We start from the raw sequence: 27038 nt of genomic DNA on the forward strand, positions 1-27038 counted from the left end.
TGGTACTCTGTGTGCGTGCGCGTGTGCATTTTCATGATAATTGCGAGTTAATCAAGCAAGTTCTTATCTTTGGATAGATTTTATGTAGCAGATTATTTGTTTGAGTTAATCAAGCAAGTTCTTATCTTTGGATAGATTTTATGTAGCAGATTATTTGTTTCTATCTTGGATCAGAATGTCTTGCTTTCCGTGTAGTTTAATGCTGCAAATTTCTATGCTTTTTCAGGTTCTGATTTGGTGTCTCGAGCATTGAGCGATTGCTGAATTTTAAGATGGATTGAAGAGAGTTCGTTCCCTGTTTCTGGTTGATCTTATATAGTATGATTTCTGCGATATGGTGCTGAATAGGAGGTTAGAATATGGATTCAATGGCTATCAGGTGCCTACCATGCCTCGGGGCGCCAGATCTGCTAGAGTAAGCTCATTTTGAGTTTCCAGTTGGTACTTCTAGAATTTGTATCCCTCTCCCACCGTCATTCTCGGTTACTGATCTCCGTTGTTGATCTTTTATTCTCTTAGAGGAGAAATTCGATCAAGAAGAATGTTGAAGACAACAAAATGCATGCATTTGACTTACTGGCCACCTTAGCTGGGAAGCTGCTGGTCGGGAACAGTAGTTCTTCATCTTCAAGTAATTCGTCGACTAAGAAGGATCAGTTTCCAGTCACTGACAGCACTGGCATAGAAGAAGGGTGTCAGAATCAGTGTAAACAGTTGGAACTGCAACTTTGTGATCAAGGAAGCTGTGGTAGGAGCATGTTAGATTCCCAGCTTGTATCCCAAAAGCATCATGATCCAAAGCTTATTCAGGAAGATACTCAACATCCTGTCGTGCAATGTACTGACTGCTCAGAGAGGCTGGGAACCGATGAGCTGGGAATTGACAAAAGAAATGAAGAAACTAGTAGACATGCAGCGGTAGAGACTTTGATATCAACCGACTCCAAGTTAGAAGATGATAACCAAAATGAGATTAAGGTGAAACAGCTTTATTCAGGGAAGGCTCCAAATGATAATGGGTCTGTTATGTACAGTTTAAGGGATCCAGTGGTATGGGATGCGAAACCTCTCACGCAAATTAGCTTAGAGAGTGGCGCCGCTGTGCCATTCCCTAAGAAAAAAGATCGCATTTCACGTGATTCTTTATCCCCTGCTAGGAATGTAGAAGTAGTTAGTAGAGATGATGACGAAAAATCCTCTGGGTGCATGCACCATATCCCCAGAAAGAAGTCTTTTAGGCCAGTGCCGCATATTGGAGACAGAAGAATAAGGAAGGTTTTGGCTTCTCGACATTGGAAAGTAGCTTTAAGATCCAAGAATGAGTTTCCTAGAACTGGTAAGTGGTCACTCATCATTTTAGATGTGACAAGTTTGTTTCTGCGTGTAGTCTTGTATTTCCACTAGGGTTTTGGATCTGTTAATGTCCTCCTAATTTTAGTTCATGGTGGCAGGTTTAAATTTCAAGGCTGATTACAAAGATAAGAGTAGCTATTATAAACGCCAAAGATCTCAGAGGAACTATCCTTTCAAGAAGAGAAAATTTTTTGATATTGACTTTGAGTCGTATTCTGACAAGGAAATTAGTAGCAAAGCCGCTGTCTATCCACCTGAGAATCATACTGATGGAGATGTTTCTGGTTAGTTTTAGAAAAAAAAGCATTAGTTTCTTTCGCCATTTTGTCGTTGAGTCCCGTCTAAGTCTTTTTTCTGCAAATTTGGTCCTCTTGCAGCCAAATGGCCATCACCTCCAGTGTCAGGTCAGCATTTGTCATACCAATCTACAGATTCCCATGGTAATGGAGTTTTTGATGGAAAGACGTTATGTACTACTTGTGGTTTTGTAGAATAATTCATTTTGCTTATCGACGCTCTTTTTTAACATTCAGTTAAGCTTCGGATTGAGTCTTTCACTGTGCCGGAGCTATTTATTGAAATTCCAGAAACAGCTACTATTGGCTCATTGAAGGTTTGTTGGCCGATCATATGAAAAACTTATTCCCCGGCTGTATTGCATAGCTGACCGCAGGGGTTATACTGCAGATATGTCTGGGGTCTCCACTCTCTCTCTCTCTCTCTCCCCGGTTTTGTTCACAGTATGATGAGGGGTGTGTAGGATGAGTGGTTTGTCATTTTAGTTCTTCTTGAGTCACGGTAGTCTTTTGAACCACAGACTAACTTTTCTCTTGAATAGCTTGGATTTGGCACCTTGTCTGCAGATTTCTATACAGATTGCATGTCAAGTCTCTGTTCTTAAATTTGTTTTGGCTATGTGCAGAGGGCAGTTATGGAAGCAGTTAGTGGTGTTCTTGGCAGTGAGTTACGTGTTGGCGTTCTTCTCCAGGGGAAAAAAGTTGGAGATGACAGCAAAACTCTACTACAAACAGGAATATCTCATGATAATCAATTGAATTCTTTGGGTTTTGCCTTGGAGCCTGACCCTTCGCACACATCTGCAAGTCCGAAGGTCTCTTCCCTGTTTCCTTGCGATGTGCCTCAGCCTTTGATAAGGTAAGAAAGCATTTTATGTTCCTGGTCGAATCATCATTTTAGTTGAGGGTGCTTAATGGAAAATCTTGTACAATTTTTTGTGGAGAGTCGCTTTAATTTTGTTGTATGAAACTTGCCTATTTATTATGAACATGGCTTATAGCATGATAATGTTGAACTGCATACTGAACTGAGCATTATTAGTGGATCCAAGGTGGTGTTGATACTATATTTCTTTAGAAACAGGAACGAGGTTAAGATAAGTCCGGTTATCGTTGTGCTATTTCCAAAGACATTTTGTCGACTTGGTTTCGCTCAGATTGTTTCTCACCAGGTATCCCACTGGTCCAAAAGATTCTCAAAAGAGAATTCATGATACCCTGCGTGAACATGAAGAGACAAACATACCTATCGTGGTGGAGAATGATTGTGATTTGGCAACCTCTCCTGTTGGATTGTTGAAAAAGGGTACTGCCCAATCTAAAGCACTTATACCTGTTTCATCTATGAACGTGGAGGCTTTAGCTGTGGTACCAGTGCACAGGAAATCAAAAAGATCTGAGTTTGCTCAGCGGCGCATTCGTAGACCCTTTTCTGTTACTGAAGTTGAAGCACTTGTTCAGGCTGTTGAAAAACTTGGAACCGGAAGGTAAGCATGAAATTACACATTCAAGGACTTATAGATTGTGCAGTGTTTTGATATTTTGGGTGGTTGACGTTGATATGTTGAGACTTTAGAGGTTAGCGTGCAGGGGTTGCCTTGAGTCAGCATCTATATTTTTAGTTTGTGTGCTGCGGGCTTTTAGTTTCTTAGAACCGTTCTTTCAGTTCTGTTTTAACATTTTCTAGGTGAATTAAGCCTACGAATCCTGTTCTAAATCTGCAACTATCAGATGGCAATTTAGAGGTTAGTGTGCAGGGGTTGCCTTGAGTTAGCATCTATATTTTTAGTTTGTGTGCTGCAGGCTTTTAGTTTCTTAGAACCGTTCTTTCGGTTCTGTTTTAGCATTTTCTAGGTGAATTAAGCCTACGAATCCTGTTCTAGATCTGCAACTATGAGATGGCAAATTAACTATTTTTCCCATATTCTTAATAATTCATTAATTTTATACCTCCAGGTGGAGAGATGTTAAGCTCCGGGCCTTTGATAGTGCAAAGCATCGGACGTACGTGGACTTGAAGGTGAATTTTTTCTTGAAAAGTATTTGAAGCTACTGATATTGCAGTTGCATTTTAGTTTCAGCCTCACCATTCTTAAAACTCCGTTCAATTGATTCATGAATATCAAATATTCAATTTCTGCGCGCACACACACTGATCAATGAACAAACGGAGGGAGACGATATAACCCCTCATTACCATTACCTACCCTGCTTTTGTTTCAGCCTCACCATTCTTAAAACTCCCTTCAATTGATTGATGAACTTTAAATATGCAATTTCCACACACACTGATCAAATGAACAGAGGGAGACCATGTAACCCCTCATTACCTACCCTATTTCTATGAAGTTCAACTTGTAGCATAGAGAAGGTGGCCGAATCTCCCATCCAAGTCCAGCCAAGAGTGTCCATTTGAAGACAAACAAAAAAGCGGGTCCATCTTTATCTCCCCTTATAGCTTTGGTCTGCATTGCTTCTTGAATAGAACGAGTGCCAATGTCAATCTGCTAAGTTCAAATCCTGCACAAACTCCTCTGCTTCTGAAACGTGATTCAACTATATACAGGATAAGTGGAAGACACTGGTACACACGGCTAGAATATCGCCTCAGCAGAGGAGGGGAGAGCCTGTTCCTCAAGAGCTCTTGGATAGGGTCCTGACTGCACATGCTTACTGGTCCCAACACCAAGCCAAGCAACAGCTCAAGCACGTCTGATGTGAGGTGATGGAACAGGTCACTTCGTGTTTAGAGTATGTCTAGTTATATTCCCAATTGTTCCATTGACTTGTAAAAAAATGTGACTGTCAAGAAAATAGGTACATTAAAAGGGAGTATTTAGTTGTAATATTTTCCCCGCTGTCGCGGAGGTTATTTGTGTATGATGGATAGGGTGGCGATTGTAAAGGGGATGAGACGGAATAAGCGCTTGCTAATGGTGTGTTTTAGTTCCGACACCAGCACGGTGTCGTTTTGTCTTCATTGGCTATAGATAATCTGGCATGTAGATGGAAATACGTATAAGTTGAAGCTGCACATGTAACCTTTGTTCATTAATGTTAAAAGTGTATTAGTTCCTTCATTATCTCTTTTTATGGCGACAATACATGCTCTAACTGTGCGAAAGTCGGATCCGTCCGAGACCGACTCGAATGAGCGGACCTTCTTATCTTTCAATCTGGAAGATGATGCATTGGAAATTAATGTTGGGCGAAAAGGATTGGTATAGATAGGCAAGCCAAAAGATAAGGTCGACGTTCATTCATGGGGGATACAAGAGCAAGTTTTGTTTAAATTAGCTAGTAATTATGTCATTATCAATGATCAGTAATTTTTCGACATGATCATAAACATTTCAGACAGAAAAATAAGTCTTGATAGATCAAGAATCATATGTAAAAGGTAAATGTCTCACAAGCAACTGCTGAGGTGTCCACATCTCTGGTGACTTTTGCAAACTGATGCAATTTTCAACATTTCAGTTGATTTTTCACATTAAATAACAATAGTCCACAATGATCACGGATGAATTATCATTTTTAGGCAAACTCAAACTTAACAGTATGCTTTTCAGGGTCTATAAAAGGGGCAAATCAATATTCACCGAAAGTGCAAATAGTCCTTTTCCTATGCTAAGGAACAATGGACTGCAACCTGGTCCACATAATCGCTGTGCAATGGCAAGGATTAAGATGGATTTTGAATGGCGATCGCACCATTTGGGATGTTATTCAATTGGGGAGACCAATCTTCCCAAAGCACCACCTTCAAAGAAAGTGTTGCTCCACCAGCACTAACGATGCTATTAAATCATCATGATTAATTGGAAAAAAAAGAAAAAAAATCATCATGATTGAAGTACAGTTCTCCTCTTGATTTCGGATAATCGCGTTGGTGTCTATCTCCCAAATAGGAGCCGACCGAATCTATCCTTTTAGAGAAATTCTTTCCTAGGCACGTTAATTTCCCCTCTGCAAGTGCAACCATTGGATTCTCGAAATCACTCGAAATGCGAATCTTGTCAAATACTGTCGCGGAACAGAGACAAATTACTAAATAGAGTAGCCAGGACGAGCTCATGGGAAAAGCAAATGGAGAGAACAAATGAAAGTGATTAGCGTCATTTTTTGCTTGGATCGGACCACCGCTGTCCTTTCCCATTGGCCAATATAAAAAGCCACATTACGCACCTTCGCTCTCAGTCTCTCCTGTTGTCTCGTGTCCACAGATGAATGATTAAACAGACGAATGATTAAGAGATTCCGTCGTTTTGTGGCTGTAGCCTGGCGGAAGGGTCTCCATCGGCATTCACTTTCCAACGTAAAAGAGCGGTGCAATGATGTGAGCTGCGAGTCCCAATCCCACACAGCCACGATGGTGATGGGATCGTTCATCCTGGATTAGTTTTATATATAATGTTACAACGCTCTTTCGGTGGACACGATTTCGCCCTTTGCGGATAGCATTCTTTATACGACGAGAGAAAGCTCAGTTTTAGCTAAGATATTCGCAAAAAAGAAAGAATAATTTCATTGGCCCGAGCATCGACAACGAAAGTGAAGGACAACGAAAATCTCTTCTTGGCCCATCTTGTTTCGCAGCCCAGAGACCAGATGCATCCGAGCCCCAAACAGCCAAGAATCAGAACACAACAAATATCGAGTAGGTCCTCTGCTTGATGATGTTCGACTTACCAGATCTGTACGCAGTTCGGCACGACTCAAAATTTAGTTTGTAGTTCGTACACATCCTTAGCAAAGCAAATCGTGCGGTGAAGGGTGGCTTCCGGCTTTGAAATCGATCGTATAGCTGTATATTTCAAGGCCTTGAAAAAACAATACGCATTTTCTTTACCCAAAACGAAATTCGGACCGGTTTGACATTTCGATCGTGAAGATTTGCGCTGGTCTACGGTTTGGTTAGCCAGAAATTTCTTTTTTCGTTTCGGTCAAGTCATCCATTACTTTGCATGGTGGACAGCTCACCTCGTACCGTGTCGCAATTTGTTGCTCCCTCGTACCTCCTCGGTTTCGTCAATCAAAAGTCAATCCACACCGGGTCAACAAAGAGGTGGGGGGGAAAATTGAACAGTCAAATGTCGCGAAATCTTCCAATTTTCTCTCTCGCGCTCGCCCTGCGTTTGCTGGGGCATTGAATCCGGGGGAGGTTGCTCAGTGTCCTTACTTTCCAAAAGCAAAAGCAAAAGCAAAGAGGAAAAAGACCATAAGAGAAAGGTGGGGAATTCAAAGCTGTTCACACGTAAGAAAGCGACCCCATCGCAATCGCATCAGGGTGCACGGCAAGCCAACTTTTACCTTCCACATTGACCAAATTGCCTCCACCTATTCGCCCATCAGATCGTATTTGGATTTTCTTTCCTTTAATTGACCCCAAATTATCCTTTAATCGGTCGTGACTTTCACGTCAACAGAAAAGATTAAAATTTAGTTTTGGGTTCGTCAAATCTTTTCGGTGCGATGTAATTAAAATAAATGGTCTTTTTCGGCAATCGCCTAAGGCCGATTAGAAACTGGAGAAGCGAGAAATGAAAATCGGCCACCTTGGGAGCGAGACTGTAACCAGGAAACGATTAAAGGTTGGGTTAATACCACGAAAAACTCCAAACTATTATATCTGTGGTAAATTTACCTCGAACTAATTTTTTTGACCACCAAAAACCCCAAACCGGTACACGCGTGACAAATTTAGCCCAAACTAATTTTTCGACCACTAAAAATCGTAAACTGGTGCACATGTGATAAATTTACCCTCTATTAAATTATATTAATATCACGAAAAATCACAAATTGATACACCTATGCCGTTTGTGTGTGGGATAGCCTACCTGCCACAAGCCATTATCGCAAGACCCGTATGATTACACTCAGTCTAGGCGATGACAAAGACAGTCCTCCAGGCCTCTATAAAAGGGACTGCCTTTTAGCCACCAAGCCTTTCTTCGAATTTTGATGAACGTCGGTAGAATTTGAGGTGATATTAGCGAAACTTGATGGAATACGTGGCTGAGGAACACCTTTAGACGACGATTTTTCTTCGTTTTTGCGCATTTTTCTTCTTGCTATAGTGCCGCTACAGTGCTGAACAGTGCATGAACAATATATAAACAGCATTTTCTAAAAAATTGAGCCGATTTTTCGGTAAAAACCAAAACTGGTACAACCGTCAACTGTCACATGTTGTCTAACTCAGAAATTTGAGTGTAAAATTTAACGGAAGCTAACGGAGTGCAAAATTATCATAGATGTACCAATTTAGGATTTTTGGTGATCAAAAAATTAGCTTAGAATAAATTTATCATGAATATATCAGTTTGAAATTTTTCGTGGCATTACCTCTTAAAGATTTTTGTCCCACGACATAAGGGGCCAGCTACCGAGGGGAATCAAAACAAGAACGGCACGAGAAGGCAATGTGATTGGGTGGAATGACTTTGTGTCCTTCGTACTGTACTAATGCATTCTTTTCAGCATGGTCTTCGTCAACAAATTTAAATGAGTGATAAAAGTCCCGTCGGTAGTAGAAATAAAAAGGGCAACGAAACACATAAATTTTTCCTCAAATTTTGAAGTTCTTTTTCATGTGTTTTATTTTAATTGTTTTTCGGTCAGACCCGGGAATTTTAAGGTTTGGTCTCGATCGAGAGAGAGAGAGGATGGAAGACTCGTCGCACCGCGGGACGGCTCTTCCACCCCATGGAGCCCAAAGTCCTCATTTGTAATTTTATATCGTTGCTTATCTTAAATAAGAAAGAAGATAAAAATATCGACTCTACGAATATCTAAATTTTTGTCCTTTATTTATTAGAGTTAATACTACGAAAAACTCCAAATTGATACACCTGTGATAGATTTATCCAAAACTAATTTTTTGATCACGAAAGACCCCAAATTGGCTATGACAATTTTACTCTATGTTAGTTTCCGATAAATTTTACAGTTAAATTTTTGAGTTAATTGACACTTAACGGCTGACGAGTGTACTGGCTTGAGGTTTTACTCTTCATCGGTCATAGATGTATAATTTTGTGATTTTTCGTGATATTATTCTAATTTAACAAAGGGTAAATTTGTCACAAATGTACCAGTTTTGGGCTTTTAGTGGTCAAATAATTAGTTTAGGGTAAATCTGTCACGGGTGTATCAGTTTGGGGTTTTTGATTGTAAAATATTAGTTTGGGATAAATTTGTCACAGGTGTACCAATTTAGGATTTTTCGTAGTATATCACTACTTTTAGAGTTTGATTTTTATTTGAATTCTCTAGAAGATCGGTGGATGGAAACTGTTGAGATTTGTCACAAACGCGGTTTGGTTGCCTTTAGATGCTTTAGTTAAAGCCACATTAGCAAAAAGGTCATATCAGTCTTCCCATCTATGAATTTTTGTTTTGAAAACATTCTTTATGACACGAAAGAACAAATGAATTTTCAGTCTCTCCGCCACCACTGTTCTCGAAATCTATACTTTAAAATCATCACTGCCAGGAGGTTTGGCCGCCTTGCCACCTCCGGTTTTCGCAATGGTGCCACCACTACCATTGATCAACCTCACCACCTCTAATTGACACGGATCCTGCCTTGCCCCTAGCATGATGGCTTCACCACCATCGAATACTGCTCCGGGTCGCCGATAGAATCAACACTTAGCTGCCACAATTCTCCTCACCACGGGCGGCTCACCGCCACCAACCTAGCTTGACATCATCACCATCGACATCGACCTTTGACTCGCCATCGTGAAAGTCTCTCTCTCAAACAGAGTTTCGACCTTCGGATATGAGATCACGACCCCTGGATCTGATGCCGTAGAGTCGGGCGATGATGGCTATGGACGGGTTTGGGCGACGAGGGGCCAAAGGAAGAAAAAGATGCTGGAGCTATAGATCCACAAGAAAGAAGAAGAGAATAAAAAAGAAAAGGAAAAAAAAAAGAGACGAAAAAAGGGAAAAGAAAAATGATAATTTCGCTAAAAAACGGAAAGTCAAAATTGTTTAACAACTGAGGTTGGAAAAAAATTGAAATGAAGTGGCACAATCACGTGATGTGGCGTTCAATTCAATCGAGATATTACTTTAATCTGAATTTGTAGAATCGAGATATTCAAGTGAATGAAAAGGAGATTAGGTACTTAAACATCGAGAAAAAAAAAGAAAATTCACGTGATGTGTAATACTAAGAAAAGAAAGCAAAAGTCTGGTGAGAAAGATGGGAAAAGGAACTCGTATCTAAAGCTCCGTTCGTTTGGTGGAAAATATTCTCCTTTCGGAAAATATTTTCCCGGAAGTCATTTTCCTGAAACACAATTTTCTGGTGTTCGGCTAAAATCTGAAAAAGTTTCGGAAAATATTTTCTGGTGTTCGGCGACCGCCGATCCGGCGGCGTCCGGCGACCGGCGGAGGCGATCGGCAACCGGCGGCGGTCGGTGGCGGCGGGCGGCGATCGGCAACCGGCTGCGATCGGCGATTTCGACGATCAGTGAGGCGATCGGCGGCTAATGGCGGCGGGCGGCGATTTGGTAAGGGCCGGCGACGGGACGGTGGATCGCGGTGGCAATCGACGACCGACGATCGGCGGCGGCGGTATTGCGACCGAAGGCGCATGGATAATCGACGGCGACCGGTGGATGTTGATCGGGCGGGCGGGTGAGATCGACGGCGCATGGTGGATCGGTCATTCATGGCGGTGGCGACTGACTACGGCCCGGCTGGTGATGGCCGGTGGCCGACGGCGGTGACCGGCAATCAATTTCCTCTCCCACGGAAAATATTTTCCCTCCCATGGGCAATTTTCCCCCAAAGTGAAGGCAAAATTGCCCATGGGAGGGAAAAAAATTGCCCATGAGAGGGAAAATATTTTCCGTGGGAAGTTATTTTCCGCCCCCGAACACTGAAAAATCCGAAAAATATTTTTCTGGAAAATATTTTTCGCCAAACGAACGGATCCTAATCTTCAAATCTACTCGTGCCAAATTTAATGTAATTGGTGCGTCTATCTAGGGCAAGACATCACACACGTTGGGAAGGATCCAAAGCCACTTTTGATGCTCGAGCAGCTCGCGTTCTTGCATGGACATCTTCCGACGTATTCCACAATTTGGAGCGACGTTTGCCAAGGTGGACGAGTGGTGGGGTTGGAGAGTCATTGTCATGCAATGCACGGGGCTTGAATAATGCAGACCTCACGACGATGACTCCTAAGTCTTAGCTCACCATCCCTGCAATTCTCCTCCATCGTTTATCTATGTAGTGGGTGCGGCTTTATGTCTTTGTCTCGTAGAAAGCGACTACCGGGAAAATTGTCCAAAAAGACGTAAATTTATTCTACTTTTATAAATTCCGTCCAAAATCTTTTTAATTTTATCGATTGAATCATAAATATTTTCAGGGTTTGTCAATTTAATTCATTTGGCCAATATTGATCGAAAATTGCTGACGTGAATGCCAGCCGTCCTGCACGACACGACAGATGGTAGGCGTTAACATGGACTATTTTTAACAATATTTTAATATTTTTTATTAATTTATTTTATTGTCCTCTTTCTCTGTTCTTTCTTTTCTTTTCTTTTTCTTTCTCCTTTCTTTTTTTCTTTTTCCCTCTTTCGGCCACCGCTGGGGCTCATTGATAGCTGGTGGAGGTCGCTGGTCATCGATGACGCCCGGCGGTGGACGGCGGAGGGAAAAAGGGAAAGAAAAGGGAAAGAAAAGGAAAGAAGGAAAAGAGAAGAAAAGACAAAAAGGGAAAAAATAATACAAATATCATTAAAAATTATCCATGTCAGTGTCAGTCATGCCACGTAAAACGGATGGCATCTACTTCAACGATTTCCTGCAAAAATTAGTCAGATGAACTCAATTGGTAAAACGTGAAAATATTTAGGGCTCAATTGGCAAACTTGAAAGATTTAGGACTTAATTGATAAAAATATAATGTGTTTATGACTTTTTGGACAATTTTCTCGATATTTCTGTTAGCAAGATTATCAGGTAATAAATCCTCAAAAGGCGATTTCCCTTTCTAAATCTAAATAAACCCTCAAGAAAAGGGACTTCGAGATTGTGCAGTGGTCCAATAAAATTTCATATTATATCAAAGCATGAGATTCGAGTTCGGATCTTTCTAGATCATTTATTTGCCACCCTCAGAGTATATTTCCACGCTAAGTCCTAGGCAAAAGTCTAACCTCCTCGCGAGAAATAGTGTTAGAACATTTAAATATTAAATCACGTCGTCATCTAACATTATCGGTAATCTATGTCGTAACATCACCCATTAATATTCTCTCTTTTCTTTACTTTTTCCCGCAAAAAAATTTAAAAAAAAAATTAAACTCTGTCACCATGTGTTGGAGTAATGTAATATGCACGGACGAGATGTCGACGACAAGGACTTGTTTTGTAATTGATGGAGAGTGGTTGATTAAAATTTGAATAGGCCGCACGCTGTGTCATTTAGCTAATGACTTTGACCACTTCATACGATGGAGGAAAGCGAGGAAGCGTGATCATCAAATGTGAATGAATTGATGATAAGGGTGACAATGAATGCGCTTGCATTCTCAACGCGGGTGCTTCAAGTCAAGCTTGGAGTTCTCGAATGGAAAGAAAAGAGAATTGATATAGAAATTTTGGATGCCGTGATGGGGCATATCACTCCCTTTGGAACATAAGAATCCAATAAAGCGAATTCCTTTTATCCTCCCATCACGAAAAAAGTTACGCGATCCTTAACGTGTGATTGTTCGTTTTTATGAGTAATATAAACGATCGTTTTCAGAGAAATATTCTTTGAATTATTTATATTTTGCAGAACAAACAAAACCATAAGTTCTTGCATTACATGTTGAGTAAAAGTCCTTGAAGCTTTACTGATCAAAAAAAAGTCCTTGGAACTTTGAACAAATAAAAAGTTAATATCGCAAATAATCTCAAATTGGTGTACTTGTAACAAATATTAGTTTTGGCCACCAAAAATCCAAAATTGGTATACTTGTGATAAATTTACCTCAAAATAAATTTTTTGACAAAAAAAAAATCCAATATTAGTACATTTGTGACAAATTTACCATCTGCTGATTTCCGTTAAATTAGATTGATACCATGAAAAATCACAAACCAGTACACCCGGAGGGTAAAACCCAAAACCGGTATAAATCAACTGTCACGTATCATCCAATTTAGTAATTTGAAGATAAAATTTAACGGAAACTAAAGGTGGGGTAAATTTATCAAAAATATATTATTTTAGAGTTTTTGATGCTTAAAAAATTAATTTTGGATAAATTTATTGTAAGCGCATCAATTTGAAATTTTTTGCGGCATTGATCGGAATGAAAGTCCTCGGACCACTCGATTTAATAAACTCTAAAAACGAAGATGGAAAATTGCCCGATTTGCAAAAGAGATAACAATGATAATGTAGAAAAAGATAGACACGAGCGCAAAATTCCAAGGGGGGGAAGGGGGACCCGCGAGTTGACCCGAAGTGGGGCCAACCGTTGATTTGCCTTTCTTCTTTGTGGACCGAGATTTTTTTGTTTTGCAGGGGTCGGCACTCGGTTAACCCACGCGTGGGCCACGCCATCATCGTGCAGCCGACAGGAATACCCACGTTTCTCGACTCTTGGATCCATCCCCGATGGAAAAATGCGATTTTGCTGTTTCGAGCTTATCCGAAGGTGCCCCAAATGACACGCTCGACGTTAGTGAAGGAAGGAAGAATAGAATCCATGCTTGGAAGGTTTGCTGCTCGCCTCGCACCGTGTTCTAATAGTCTTCGTCTTTCGTGATTCGAGACCGTGAGAATTCGACTTTACGAGAGAGGCTCGAAGGTCACTTTTCGCGTTTAATTTTGGATACCGAGAAAAGAACCCTTTTGAAAAGTCCGTGTTAGGTCGTTTAAAGCCATACAGTATTTTTCATAAATCTTTTTCGAGCTAAAACAATAATTGTTTCGTTTATCCATTAGGTATTTATTTCGAGTTCGTTTCGAACCGTGTTTCTATCTTTTCTCGTGAACTTGTTGAATCTCGTGAACAATCAATGTTTCTTTGAGTTATGATTAAGCGTAAAGACACAACAAAATAGAGGGTAAATGCGGGAAAGAAAAATCCAGACACATGATTTATTAATAATGTTCACCATTAAACTAGGGTTACATCTAATAAATGATTGCACTTTAATTAACACATCTCACATCTCACTTCTCTATTACCACTCTCAATTACAGGAGGGAAAAATTATATATAAGCGGTACAAGAAAACTGTAAGATTTTGTAGGATCACTGTCAACTATTTTAAAAGTTTAAGTTGTTAGATAAATGCGTGTTTTAATATTTAATCATTCTAACAAAAATAGTAGGTCATTCGATTGCTACTACCAATAAAATATCGGCTCAAACTATACAAATTTTTTTGAAAGCACGGAGGCGGGCACTGTCCCCTGCGACCTCCGGACTCCCGCCCCGCTCATTGGGGGATCGGGGCCCCCTGTTTGAACCGCACCCCCAACACTCTAAACCTAGGACAGATGTAAGCTCGTTGTCACGAGACATGACATAATCACTCCACCATCAGGGCACGCGGTTAAATGGACCCGGGTCGGGTGAGAGGACTCGAGTTCGAGCCCCGCATTGACTCCCTCCGGTTCTGGTCGAGTGCCAGGTGGCGGGCAGGCAGGCGGGGGTGGGAATGGGACCCTCGTGTGCAGTTGGAAAATCGAACGGCCCGAGTTAAAAGGGTTAGGTGCTCCCCCCTGTAAGCATTCCCCCAACCCCTCTCCCTCTCTCCCTCCAGTTTCGCTGCTTCCGCGAAGATTCACGGCGGCTCCTATAAGAGATCCGACCACCGACCTCGCCACAGCTCCACCTCCAGCTTCCCGCTTCGGCCCCCTTCCTCAGGTACGCCTCGATCCCCATCTTCGGTTTCTCTTGGTGGGTTGCCTTGTAACTGTGTCTAGATTCGATCGGCTTTTCTCCCTTCCTGTCCGATTCCGGCGTTCAGAATGACGACGTTAGGGTTTCGTTTCTCGATGCATGCGTTTCTCGACCGCATGCCTATCTGAATTCCTTGCCCGTGCTGTGTTGGCTTCTTCTTGTTCTTGTTGTTGTTGTTGTTTCGGATCGATTGCCGAGCTTTAGATGGGATGGCTAGGTCATTTGGAACGCTTTCCTTATCGTGATTTGGTCCCTTTTCCTATCTGTTTGAATGGTTTTCAGGGCTTAGAATTGTATGAATTCTCCGAAGGCCGATCTTACCGGAATTGTAGGTCTGTGACCCGGGTTAGAATCTGCTTCCCCTGAGCTCGTACGGACCGAGAAATGTTTATGGATCCTCAGTACGCGGGATATTCTGGGCCGTTTAGCGGCTTCAGTTTCCACGATCAGACCCATGTGCCCTTCGCGAAACAATTGGAGAATTTGGCGAACCACTTGATGCTGGACGACCCTGCTTCGGACCTGTCGGTTGACTTTCCTTCCTTCGCTTCTGATCCCGAGCCCTGTCAATCCGCCGTATCTCCTAGTATCAGTACGGATGGAGATTTCCTTTCCGACTATAGTGACTCCCCGGATCCCATGTTGAAATACATCAATCAGATGCTCATGGAGGAGGACATGGAAGACAAACCCTGTATGTTTCATGATCCTCTGGCTCTCCAAGCTGCCGAGAAATCCTTATACGATGTTCTCTGTCAGAAGGACCATCCCTCGCAAAACCAGTTACCTCTTCACATGGACAGCCCTGATGACAATTGCTCTGGTAGCAGCAGCGGCTACTGTGGCAGTACTATCAGTTCGAGCGCTAGCAGTGGTGGCAATTCTTTCGATTTTCCAGGGATTGGTGATTTTTGCGAGAGCCGACCCGCTATATTACAGGCTCACATCCCAGAGAACTTTGTGTTCCGCGCGACTGCAAATCCCAGTCGCCAATCATCGCATGAATATCGAAAGAGTGTCATTGCCAAGGCTAAAGGGATGTTGGGCTCAGGCTCTCCAATGGGTGAGATAATGCTTCCGAACCTTTTTGCGGATAGCAATTCCATGTTTTTCTTCCAGAAGGGGTTCGAGGAAGCTAGCAGATTCATTCCGAAGGGTAATCCGTTGTCGATCGATACAGAGAAGAGGATGCCCCATCTGGTGTTGAAGAGGGAGACTGCAAGGGCCGCGGTCAAGGTGGAGAAGAATGAGGCTGAACTCTCGTATTTATATGAACTCAAGGGAAAGAAGAAGCATGAGCGCGAGGATGCAGATTTTGAATATCCGAGGAGCACAAAGCAGCCAGCAGTTTGCTTCGACGAGAATGATTTAGTTGATATGTTCGACAAGCTTCTACTTTGTGCTCCGACAGGAAGGAAGCCTGATTCTAAATCTGATGACGCCTCAAATAATGGGGCAAGCCAGATTGTACAGCAAAATCTGCAATCATCTGCACTTTCAGCCGATCAGGTCTCTGGCAAAAAACCAATTAGTGATAAGAAGGAAGTCGTGGATCTGAGGAACCTTCTGTGTTCATGTGCACAAGCAGTTGCCGCGGAGGATCGTACGAATGCTAATCAATATCTGAAGCAGATTAGGCAGCACTCCTCCCCTTTTGGTGATGGGTCTCAGAGGTTGGCCCACTCTTTTGCTGAAGCCCTTCAAGCACGCCTGGATTGCACAGGAGCGCAGGCCTATACGCAGCTAGGTTCCAAAAGGAGATCTGCTAATGAAATGTTGAAAGCTTACCAAGCTTATCTCTCTGTTTTCCCATTTCAGAGGTTTGCAATCATCTTTTCTAACCATAATATTTTGGGCATATCTGAGAAAGCGACAAAGCTGCATATTATTGATTTTGGTATCCTATATGGTTTTCAATGGCCCCCCCTCATTCATTGTCTCTCAAGGCGACCTGGTGGCCCCCCGAAATTGCGCATCACGGGGATCGAGCTGCCCCAAAGTGGTTTCCGTCCGGCAGAAAGAGTTCAAGAGACTGGTCGGCGCCTGGCGAAGTATTGTGAGCGTTTCAATGTTCCATTCGAGTACAATGCTATCGCGCAGAAGTGGGAAACCATTAGGATCGAGGACCTCAAGATTTCTAACGACGAGGTGGTTGCCGTGAATTGCCTCTTTCGATTTAAGAATTTACTTGATGAGACTGTTATGGTCAATAGCCCGAGGGATCACGTGCTAAAGCTAGTACATCGAATCAGGCCAAGAATTTTTGTCCACTCTATCCTTAATGGATCCTTCAATGCCTGCTTTTTTGTGTCGAGGTTTCGGGAGGTTCTTTTCCACTACTCGGCCTTGTTTGATGCATTTGATGCTAAATTACCTCGGGAACATCCGATGAGGCTGGTATTTGAACGAGAGTTTTTCAGCCGGGAAGCTCTGAATGTCATTGCATGTGAGGGCACAGAGAGAGTCGAGAGGCCTGAGACATATAAGCAGTGGCAAATCCGCAACATGAGGGCGGGTTTTAAGCCCCTCCCTCTGGATCCTGCAATTATGAAGAAGCTGAAGTCGAAGTTGAAAGAGGGGTACCTTGATGATTTCGTGGTTGACAAAGATGGTCACTGGATGCTCCAAGGATGGAAAGGTCGGATTCTTTATGCTTCCTCCTGTTGGGAGCCTGTGTAGAATTTCTCGTAGTCTTTATTAACTTGCACTTTTGGTGTGAGCCGGGGATAGTTTATTATGACCAAGGAGGAAGCCATTGGCTGATTTGTGGCAAGTAGTGCGTCTTTCTAGCTTTCGGAAACAGGCATCATATAACCTTGCTTTTGCTTTAAGATTGTATGCTGCTATAAACTTCTCTCTATTCGGCTAGTGATCTTTCTGTTTAGACTGATATCTAGGAAACGCTTGCCCTCCCTTGGCTGTGTATACTGTATAGTAGAACTACTACTCTTTATCTGCGGTACTGTCTAGACAGTCTTCCTGGACTATAATAAATTTTAGCACTAATGTATTTATTTCTGGTTATACTGTTTCCTCATATCCTTATTGTCCGCTTTTGGGAGAGTTGTAATGGCACTGAAAACATCGACTCCAACGGTGTTGGGTGATCTTAGTGGCCTGAAACTGGTCTTGGTTAATTTTCTTGATAAGACGGAAAGTCTTTTTTGAGTATCACGGCATTATGTTCACATGGGGCATGTTTTGCACGCGTAAGCAATTTTTCCACGAGTTCAGATTTATGAATGCAAAAGGATGTGATTTGTCAGATTTGAGCCCCAGCTACCAATTACTATATCGCTGATCCAGAAATTTCTTATTCGCATAAATTATAACTAGGCGCGAAGATGGTGTTGAGATTTCTCAGTTTGTGGAATGCATACATATAGGTGGAGTTCTTAACTAGTCTGTTTCGTGCTCTTACAAATTAGGGGTGAGCAAGACGGATCGATCAAATCGGGAATCGCATGGATTGGACCTAATTGGTTCTCGGTTCCTGAAAGTGGAACCAGTGTCCGGGCAGTCCGATTTCCGGTTCGAAAGGAGAAACTGAACTGATCTGGACCGCTTGAATTGATTATTATTTATTTATCTTAAATGAAAACCTAATCATCTAAAATCCCTCATGCATGCCTTCTCTTGCTTTCCTCTTTCGGTCTTTCTGAATTCACCCACGATGCTCACGCCTCCTCTTTAGTCTTTGCCTCTCCTCTCTTCTCTAATCGGCTTATCTCGGTGTTCTTTGCTTAAATTTGTCTCTTATTAAACGCAAAATTAACTGGGGTTTTTCTATTATATTTTTTTAGGAGTTGCCAGTCTTGAACTTTGAGTTTAGCTCAATGCCTCAATGTTGCCCATCTCGGTAGAATAGGAGCTTCCCATTAGCTCGACTGTTTCTATCATCAATTCTATAAAACCAAAGCAATACTATAAATACTTCATATTGATTGGTTTTTCCATCCTAATGTATACTTGCTTTTTTTTTGGGTGGTGAAGCTTCGAAGATTAGCTAATATGTATGAAATCTTTCCGGATGGTGACCGGAGTCAAATGTACTATTGGTGATGCCGATTGAAATGAAGTGCTTAAAATGATAGGTTCCACTGGACTGTCTGGGAACTGGACCGGTCGATCCAGTCTAGTCCGGTTCCAAGGACCTCCGGTTCGATCCCCGGTTCCCAAAATTGAGAACCGGTCCCTATTGTGAATTAGAGAAACATTATCTTCAACTTATCCATTATATAAATGACTTGGGTCGACTCGTCGGTTAACTTATGAGTCTCGGCATAGAGAGAATATTATTACGCTTCGCGCGGTCCTATCGAAAATGCATTAGTCTAAATGGTTCCCACCAAATTTAATGCAAGATCCACCAAATCCAACGAACGACGCTCGCGTCGCTTTAAATCCGATAATTCTATCTCACCTCATCGTCCAACTTTGGGGGGGTCCAGCCTTCTAAGTACTGGGCCACTCGTCCGATCGAGCTGATCTTAAGTCAAGAGAAACGAGAATCTCGGTGGGGGGAAATGAAAACTCGGAGAAGAAAACCGAGAAAGAAGAAATGCGAGGTCGAATGAGGGGCGCCAACTCAATGATCATTATTCTTTTGGGTCAAAAAGAATGCTGTATACTTTCAAATTTTCAACAGTCGAAATAAAGATAGTACCCAGGATATTAGAGGTTTGCCTCCGCAACTGCTCTGATTAAGACCCGCCACCAAACCCCGTTACGAGATTAGGCATGGATAGACATGGAGCTGTCCTAATTTTAGCCATTGCGGAATTAGTTTCTCCTAGGATGGAAAAAGAAGAAGAAATCGACCCATCAGAAGCGATAATGTTAAGGTTCGGGTAAATCATGGTGGGGACTTTGCAAACCACCGTATCGAAATGTTTGACACGTAGCAAGTCTGGAATTTCGTCACGTGATTAGCTTCTTTCTGGCCAAGACTAATCGTAAGCTCGGTAAGCAAATTCGAAAGACCACAACCGTAAGTATATCACGATTTTTGAGTTTTCTTGCGATGGCAAGTAGTAGTACTTTGTACGTGCTAGGGGTAAGCATAGTACCGCACGGTTCAACTTTGGTGCCCAAACCGGACCAAATTATGCTAACGCGGTTCAAATCAAACCAAACCAAGATGAATTCGAATTCTGACCAAAACAAATAAAGAAGTTCTTATTTTGATTGAATTCAACAGCTCCAATCTTCTTCTGTTCACACTTGATGTGAGTTGGAGAGAAAAGAGTAACCACACATTGCATAATGTCTACATAGCTCTTTGACTTTATAAATTATAGATGGGAAGAAGCCGGGAAAAGTGTCAAAAAATTCCTAAACTTTTGTCATTGGTGTCAATTTAAACTTAAATCATTTTTTTGTGCTAATTCAGTCCTAAACTTTTGGTATTTGTACCAATTTAGTCCTAAACCTTTTGCGTTGGTACCAATTCAGTTCTAAACCTTTTATCTTTGTGCTAATTCAGTCCTTCCGGCCAATTTTGGCCGGATTTTGCTGACGTGGACACCGGCTGGTCACTGGCGCTGACGTAAATAACTTTTAATAATATTTTAATATTTATTGAATGTTTATTTATTTTTTCCCCTCCCCTCCCTCCTTCCTCCGGTCGGTTGCCAGTCCGGCGACCGACTAGAGGCCAAAGGCCGGCGAGGCTAGACCTTGCCAGATCTGGCGAGGTTGTGCCTCGCCCAGCTGCCGGTGAGGCTAGACCTCGCCAGATTTGGCTGGTCGCTGGACCGACGATCAATTGGAGGAAGGAGGGAGGGGAGGGGAGGGGAGGGGAGGGGAAAAAAAATTAAAATATTATTAAAAGCTTATCCATGTCAAGATTTGGCCAAGGCGGCCAAAAGGTCCGTTAAGTGAAAAATCCGACCAAAATTGATCGGAATGATCGAATTGGCACAAAAATAAAAGGTTTAAAACTAAATCGACACAAATGCAAAAGATTTAGGGATCGAATCTTGGCACCAAAAAAGGTTTAGGAATAAATTGGCACTACTGCAAAAGGTTTATGACTTTTTTGACACTTTTCCCGGAAGAAGCCAGTCAGTGCATCATAGGAATTAACAACCAAATATCATAGGAGAAACTACGTACTAGTAAAGTTAAATCTGTCGAGACGATATGTTATTGAAATACAGAGAGTTACTTATTCGAGCTATCGGCCATCGGCATTCCAGAAGTAACATATCTTGGTGCTCAAGGAAGGATGTAGAATTGCAAAAACCGAAAGAACCCTCCAAAAGTAAAATATCTTGGTGCTCATGGAAGGATGTAGAATTGCAAAAATCGAAAGAACCCTGAACCCTCCAAAAGTAATATATCTTGGTGCTCACGGCACGACGATAGAGTTGCAAAAACCGAAGGAAACCTCTCATCAATACCGGGAGCACGTAACGTCATTGAATAGACTACTAAAAAAGTATCATCCTATGAAGTTTTTGATCCAAAGGGAAACTAGTTTCCTAAGTCACCGTTGAAAGTTAAGCTTTGGGGGTTGGGCCTCAAGCCAGGCCTTTGACCCCCACTGTAGTGACGACTGACGGGGTCACCCGGTTTTCGCTGATGCAGATTTTGACCGAGTCGAAAAGCAGGAACTCTTTTACCAAAAAAACAGAAAGAAAAAGAAAAGCAGGAACCCGCGTTCACATGCGGCGTTCACAACACAATGGAAAAATCACAAATGGCCTCTCCTTATTTTAATTCGAGAAAATGACACAAATAATTTACGAACTTTGACCCAATATATAATGTGATCTATAAAATTTAAATTTATTCAATATGATCCATGAATTATAGCCCAATGTATAATGTGGTCTATGAACTTTTAATTGATATGCATGTTTAATTTAGTCCCTGAACTATAACATTGAACATTTTCATATAATTCGGGAACAAAATTGAATATGTATAAAAATTTCAAAAATCACATTGAATAAATTAAAAATCTAAAGATCATATTGCATAATCAACTAAAATTTATGAACGATATTATACATCGATTCAAAATTTAGGAAGCATTTATATTATTTATATTGTCGTCCCTTATAATTTTTGTCATTTACAGCAGCCATCATTCATTGGCCAGTAAATATGACACGTGATCATCGGAGACGTGTCGGCGCGGGACGCGCAGAGATTACCGATCGATTCCCCCGGTGAACGCGAAGCGGAGGGCCAAGCCCACTTTATTGTCTGACCCAAATCTTCTTACATAATTTTTTTTTTCTTTTTTGCTTATTCTCTGTTTAATTTTGTTTTTTGGGGCCTGTCATTCTCCAGAACGGAAAACGCTGATGTGGCATATTTTATTACTTTTTCTTGAGACACGTGGCGGTGACGTGGCATTCAACAAGCGCCATGTCAGCAAAAATAAAAATAAAAATTAAATTAGAAAAAAAGCAATAAAAAAGACCCCAACTAGTGGCTATGGTGGTGGCCAAGCCCTTTGCGGTGGTGTCGCTTCTGGGAATGGCTGGCGGAGGTCGCCCGGGCCTTCCCGGCCCGGCAATCCCTCGTCGGCCACAGGCGAGGCCCCACCGATCCCCGGCGATCGCATGAAGCCCCGATCTGGGGGAGGGCGCGACAGTTTTGGGTTTTTTTTTCCTTTTTTTGTTTTTTTTATAGCTTTCTCTAATTTAATTTACAATTTTTTTTTTTTCTTTTTGGGTCTGTCATTCTCTGTTTAATTTGCATCTTTAATAAGTTTTAGGGCTTAAATGTTCTTTTGTGATAAGTTTTAGGTTTTAGAACGCACTTATCCAAAATATCTGCAGCTTCTTATTTTCTTCGGTCCCGAAGATCAAGTTGAAGTCGAGTGTCATCCCGCTCGTCCCATTCCCGGAAGGTTCCCTGAACTTCACGCATTTCCTTCATCTTCTGATCCACTCGTGTAAAAGTCTCAGCACCGGAGAAGCCCATCTTCAGATTGGTCTTTGTTCAGCTCCCGACTTCACCTTTTGTCCTTAACGGTACGCAGATCCGATCTCTGTTTTTCCTTTTCTATGTCGTGGATGAAGAGTCGGGTCTGTCGTGGATTCGGCCGTTAACTTCTGGGTTCTGTCTTTTCAATTGCTTAGGTTTTAGGAGCATGTCGGTGCTTGCTTACTTCCTTCCGTCCCCGTTGAAGTAGTCCACTTTCCTCGCTGCCCTTGCTCTGTTTGATCTTGGGATTCAGGAGCATGTCGGTGCATATTGGAGAGCCGGTTCTTTTGTTGCAGGCTGAGAGAGCATGTAGTTTTGGTTGGTTGATGTTTTGGCAGTGATGGGGTTTGCATGAGAATGTGCTGTTAGGGTGGGTTGACTTTGATTGGGGTTGAAGAGAGGAGGATATGACCATGGATCCTTTGGACCTTGATTACTCCGATTGTATCAATGTAGACGATCTTCCAATAGACAGCCATGCCTTTTCACCTAATCCGGATCAGTACCCGAGTCTCTCGGATGGTTTCTTTTTGGATGACCCTTTTCTAGACCTTACATCCTCAGATACTGCTTTTCTTTCGAATAAAGTAGACCCTGTATATGATCTCCCCTCGAGATCTATCGACCTCGATATTGGAGAGTTAATCTTTCCCTCGACAAGCGTGAGCTCGGATGGACGCCCATTTGGTCCATCTATGAGCTCGAGTAGTGCCCAGAGTATAGGAGGAGATTCTCTCTCCCCATCCGGGGACATTGACTCATCAGATCCTGTTCTAAAGTACATAAGTCAAATGCTTATGGAAGAGAACATGGAGGAGCAACCATGGGTTGCTGATCAGGTTGCTCTGCAAAATGCTGAAAAGTCGTTGTATGATGCCCTTGGTCAGCAGCATTCGGAGCTGTCTGATCAGAGCCCCTCACAACTTGATTTAAGCCATTATATGGAGAGCTCAAATAGCAACCTTTCTGGAAGTAGTGGTGCTCATGGAAGCTACGACGCTACAAGTGTTACTGTTAGCTCTAGCGACTCAGCAGATGCTAATATTCTTTACCCTATCGAAGAACATAGCCATGCTGGGCAGGAAAAATCTGACCTGGACTTCCAGTCGAATGTGGATTCCAGTTCGCAGTTGTTGTCCAATTCTTCAAGCAGCATCGCGAATTATGATGATGGGTCTACGGAATCTTTGCATGAGCTTCTTGTCAAGAGCATTTTCAGTGATAGTGAGTCTATGATTCAGTTCAAGAAAGGATTAGAGGAGGCCAGCAAATTCCTCCCTACCAACAATCAATTAGGAATTAACCCAAAGGACAGCACACTGTCTTCAGAAACAAAGAAAGGAACCCCAAGAATGCGCATCAATGAGGAGATCAACATGAAGGGCTCATCTGATGGATTCATGGGATTAAAGAATCACGAGAGGGACGAGAATGCTTTTGAGGAAGGCAGGGCCAATAAGCAAACAGCCTTGTACACGGAAGAGAGCGAGCTTTCCGATTTGTTTGATAAGGTGTTGCTCTGCAGCGAAAATGGTGGGGCTATGTGTTCTGGTGACAAATCCGGGGAGACAGGGCCGAGCAAAGACATACGGCCACAAAGGAACAAGCGCGGTTCCAATAGAGGTAGGGGTCGTGGTAAGAAGCAGGGAAGCAAGAATACTGTTGACTTGAGAACTCTTCTGAGTCTCTGTGCACAAGCCATCTCTACTAGTGATTTCAGGACTGCTAATGAATTGTTGAAGCAGATTAGAGAGAACTCTTCTCCATCTGGCGATGGGTCTCAAAGAATGGCCCATTACTTTGCCGATGGGCTAGAGGCACGATTGGTGGACAACAAGACTCGAACGCAAGACTTTTATTCTACTGTTGTCAGCAGGAGGACCTCAGCAGCCGATATCTTGAAAGCTTACCACCTTCACCTTTCGATGTGTCCGTTTAAGAAGTTCTCCATTTGCTTTGCAAATTACATGATTTTGAGATTAGCAGAGAAAGCCACTACCCTTCATATAATAGATTTTGGCATTGGATTTGGTTTTCAATGGCCAATCCTCATACAGAAGCTCTCTTCTCGATCAGAGGGGCCGTGTAAGTTGCGCATCACAGGGATAGAGCTTCCACAGGCTGGTTTCCGCCCGGCAGAAAGAATAGAGGAGACAGGTCGCCGTTTGAAAAAGTATTGTGAGCGTTTTAATGTCCCTTTTGAATTCAATTGCATAGCATCGAGGAATTGGGAATCCATCAAACTCGAGGATCTCAAGATTCAAAGCGATGAGACAATTGCTGTGAATTGTTTAGATCGGTTTAGGAATCTCCTTGATGAGACAGTCGAGGACAACAATCCACGTGATGCTGTGTTAAATCTAATTCGGCAAATTAAACCGGATATTTTTGTTCATGCTGTAGGTAGCGGCTCCCACAATTCGCCCTTTTTCGCGACAAGATTCCGAGAGGCTCTTTTTCATATGTCTGCATTGTATGATATGTATGATGCTATTTTAGATGGCGACAGTGAAGAGAGGTTGGTTTTTGAAAGAGAGTTCCATGGACGGGAAATCATGAATGTCGTAGCATGCGAAGGTTCGGAAAGGGTTGAGAGGCCAGAAACGTACAAGCAATGGCAGGTTCGTCATATGAGGGCTGGGTTTAAGGCGCTTCCTCTGGACCAAGAGCTCATGAAGTTGTTCAGGAGTAAGATGAAAGAATGGTACCACAAGGATTTCGTGCTCGATGAAGACGGCAACTGCATGCTGCAAGGTTGGAGAGGTCGGATTATTTATTGCTCCTCCTGTTGGGTGCTCACTTAGGATGGTTCCGAAAGGAATGTTTTCTGTCATGACCTGTACATTACAGGGATTCTTCCCTGGTCGATAGGTCAAGGATTTTTATTAGAGTAGCTTAGAATGCACCTATTTCCCGCTCTTCTGTTTGTGCATGTATCTTTTTAATTGCAAACAGTTTTGAATCTGCAATGTTCTCTTGCTGTTATAAACCCTTGAGATAGGAAGATACAATTTACGGCGTCTATGCCGCACCGCATTGCGAAATTTGCTGATAATGTGTCGTGATTTGTCTATCCTATATCTCACAAGTTGTGCAAGTAACATGGCAGCTCGAAGCTGATAATGGGCATGGGTGCAGGATTAATCAGTCGTAGTTCGTGCTTTTCTCTTGATGGCTTTGTTGTTTACTAGTATCCTATAATACTGAGAGCTGTTTAGCTCTTTGAGAACTTGAGTATCCAAGGTGGGGCTCAAGGAGGATGTGTTTCCACATGTGATGCCAATAAATTATTCTCATGCGAAAGTTGTTTTCTTTCTTCAATTGAACTTAAGGGCAATTGAACTTCTGGATTACTTTCTGGCGTGCAGGCAGCCAGGCTTTGTATTTGTATCTCCGTTTTGTCTTTCTGTAAAGTAATGTGGATGGGTCAATTGTTGGTTTATATACAAGGGAGATCAAGTATGTATTAAACCAGTTATCGTAAGATATAATTGAATTCTCGTGCAATTCGGTCTGTCCATAAATTGTTTCATTTACACCAGCGACTGATAAATAGAAGGGGGGCGATTAATTTGATCTGCAAAAGTTTTAGCTTTTCTGCATTTAAATCAAGCATAATTATGCATACGTGGCAGGTGAGAGCTAATCCTAGAGTTCAGTGAGAAATATCTTTGTTAAAACTAGTGGGAGTGGCGGCATGTTGTCACGTCCTTGCAATAATAAGCTCCGATGATGGAAAGATCACATTAATTAGTACTTAAATAGTTTTCTTTTCCTCCAAAATCTAAGTTAGATTCATTGTCCAATCTATTTCTCAATAAAATAAACAAAAATATTTATGCAGTGAATCTATATCCCATAGTTTCAATAGCTATAGAGTTTTGGAATCGTGGTCATTGACGTGATAGAACGACATACTGATTGTCATGTTTTTTCTTCCTATTAATGTTATTAAATATCGTAGAATGCTATTCAATCAGCTTGATTTTCTGGTCAGTCCTGATGAAAAGTTTTTTCTTAATAATCGATTTAATAAAACCAGCACGTGCGTAATTTAAATTTTCTAAATAAATGGTGATGATTTTCTAAGTTTATGGTGCCGATGGGTAAAAGTGTTGACAATGCTGATGGAAATTGCGTAGTTCTAGTATGATGGGGTGCTGTTGAAGTAAAAGCTTAGGAGAAGGTTTTGACCAAGTCAGAAGCGGAAACTGAGACCGACATGCGCTTTTAAGATAAACATTCAAATTTCATCTAATTTGAATGATGGAAAAATAACATGGAAAAACAACGTGAAAAATTTCAAATCATACGAACTATGACACTTGTATTAATAACAACACTCTTTCGTCACGGGCCAAGAGGACTGCTGTTAGAGTTTCGACATCAGAAGGCTATAGTTTAAAAACGGTATTTTGTGGGGGACATAATTTGATGTGGCCATGAAACAAAAATGACGCGGTTGCTAAAGTCGATTGGAAGCAAAAAATTAGGGTTT

General features: G+C 42.0%; 3 protein-coding genes across 5 annotated transcripts; all 3 read left to right on the forward strand.

Annotated features, from left to right (window-relative positions):
- The first annotated feature begins 128 nt into the window (after positions 1 to 128).
- LOC115683755 (telomere repeat-binding protein 5-like) lies at positions 129 to 4729 on the forward strand. 2 transcript variants are annotated; one of them, XM_030608358.2, is made up of 9 exons: positions 139 to 415; positions 520 to 1336; positions 1452 to 1637; positions 1731 to 1793; positions 1887 to 1966; positions 2276 to 2508; positions 2822 to 3136; positions 3606 to 3669; positions 4216 to 4729. In XM_030608358.2, the coding sequence occupies exons 1-9, from the start codon at positions 335 to 337 to the stop codon at positions 4363 to 4365; spliced, it is 1989 nt and encodes a 662-aa protein (XP_030464218.2). In that variant the 5' UTR covers positions 139 to 334; the 3' UTR covers positions 4366 to 4729. The 2 variants fall into 2 exon arrangements, with proteins under 2 accessions (XP_056165285.1, XP_030464218.2); XM_056309310.1 differs by lacking the exons at positions 3606 to 3669; positions 4216 to 4729 and having other exon boundaries at positions 129 to 415; positions 2728 to 3055.
- Positions 4730 to 14427: 9698 nt separating this feature from the next.
- LOC115683820 (scarecrow-like protein 14) lies at positions 14428 to 17620 on the forward strand. The gene is made up of 2 exons (XM_030608440.2): positions 14428 to 14560; positions 14879 to 17620. Exon 2 carries the CDS (start codon positions 14981 to 14983, stop codon positions 17273 to 17275), a length of 2295 nt encoding a protein of 764 aa, XP_030464300.2. The 5' UTR covers positions 14428 to 14560; positions 14879 to 14980; the 3' UTR covers positions 17276 to 17620.
- A 4767-nt stretch (positions 17621 to 22387) lies between these two features.
- Positions 22388 to 25525, forward strand: LOC115683896 (scarecrow-like protein 34). 2 transcript variants are annotated; one of them, XM_030608543.2, is made up of 2 exons: positions 22388 to 22587; positions 22696 to 25525. In XM_030608543.2, the coding sequence occupies exon 2, from the start codon at positions 22948 to 22950 to the stop codon at positions 25342 to 25344; it is 2397 nt and encodes a 798-aa protein (XP_030464403.2). In that variant the 5' UTR covers positions 22388 to 22587; positions 22696 to 22947; the 3' UTR covers positions 25345 to 25525. The 2 variants fall into 2 exon arrangements, with proteins under 2 accessions (XP_030464403.2, XP_056165635.1); XM_056309660.1 differs by having other exon boundaries at positions 22703 to 25525.
- The last annotated feature ends 1513 nt before the right edge of the window (positions 25526 to 27038 follow it).

Source organism: Syzygium oleosum, unplaced genomic scaffold (assembly GCF_021117445.2).
Source record: "Syzygium oleosum isolate NSW1041296 unplaced genomic scaffold, Sole_v2.1 Sole_v2.03, whole genome shotgun sequence".
NCBI classification, from domain to species: Eukaryota; Viridiplantae; Streptophyta; class Magnoliopsida; order Myrtales; family Myrtaceae; genus Syzygium; species Syzygium oleosum.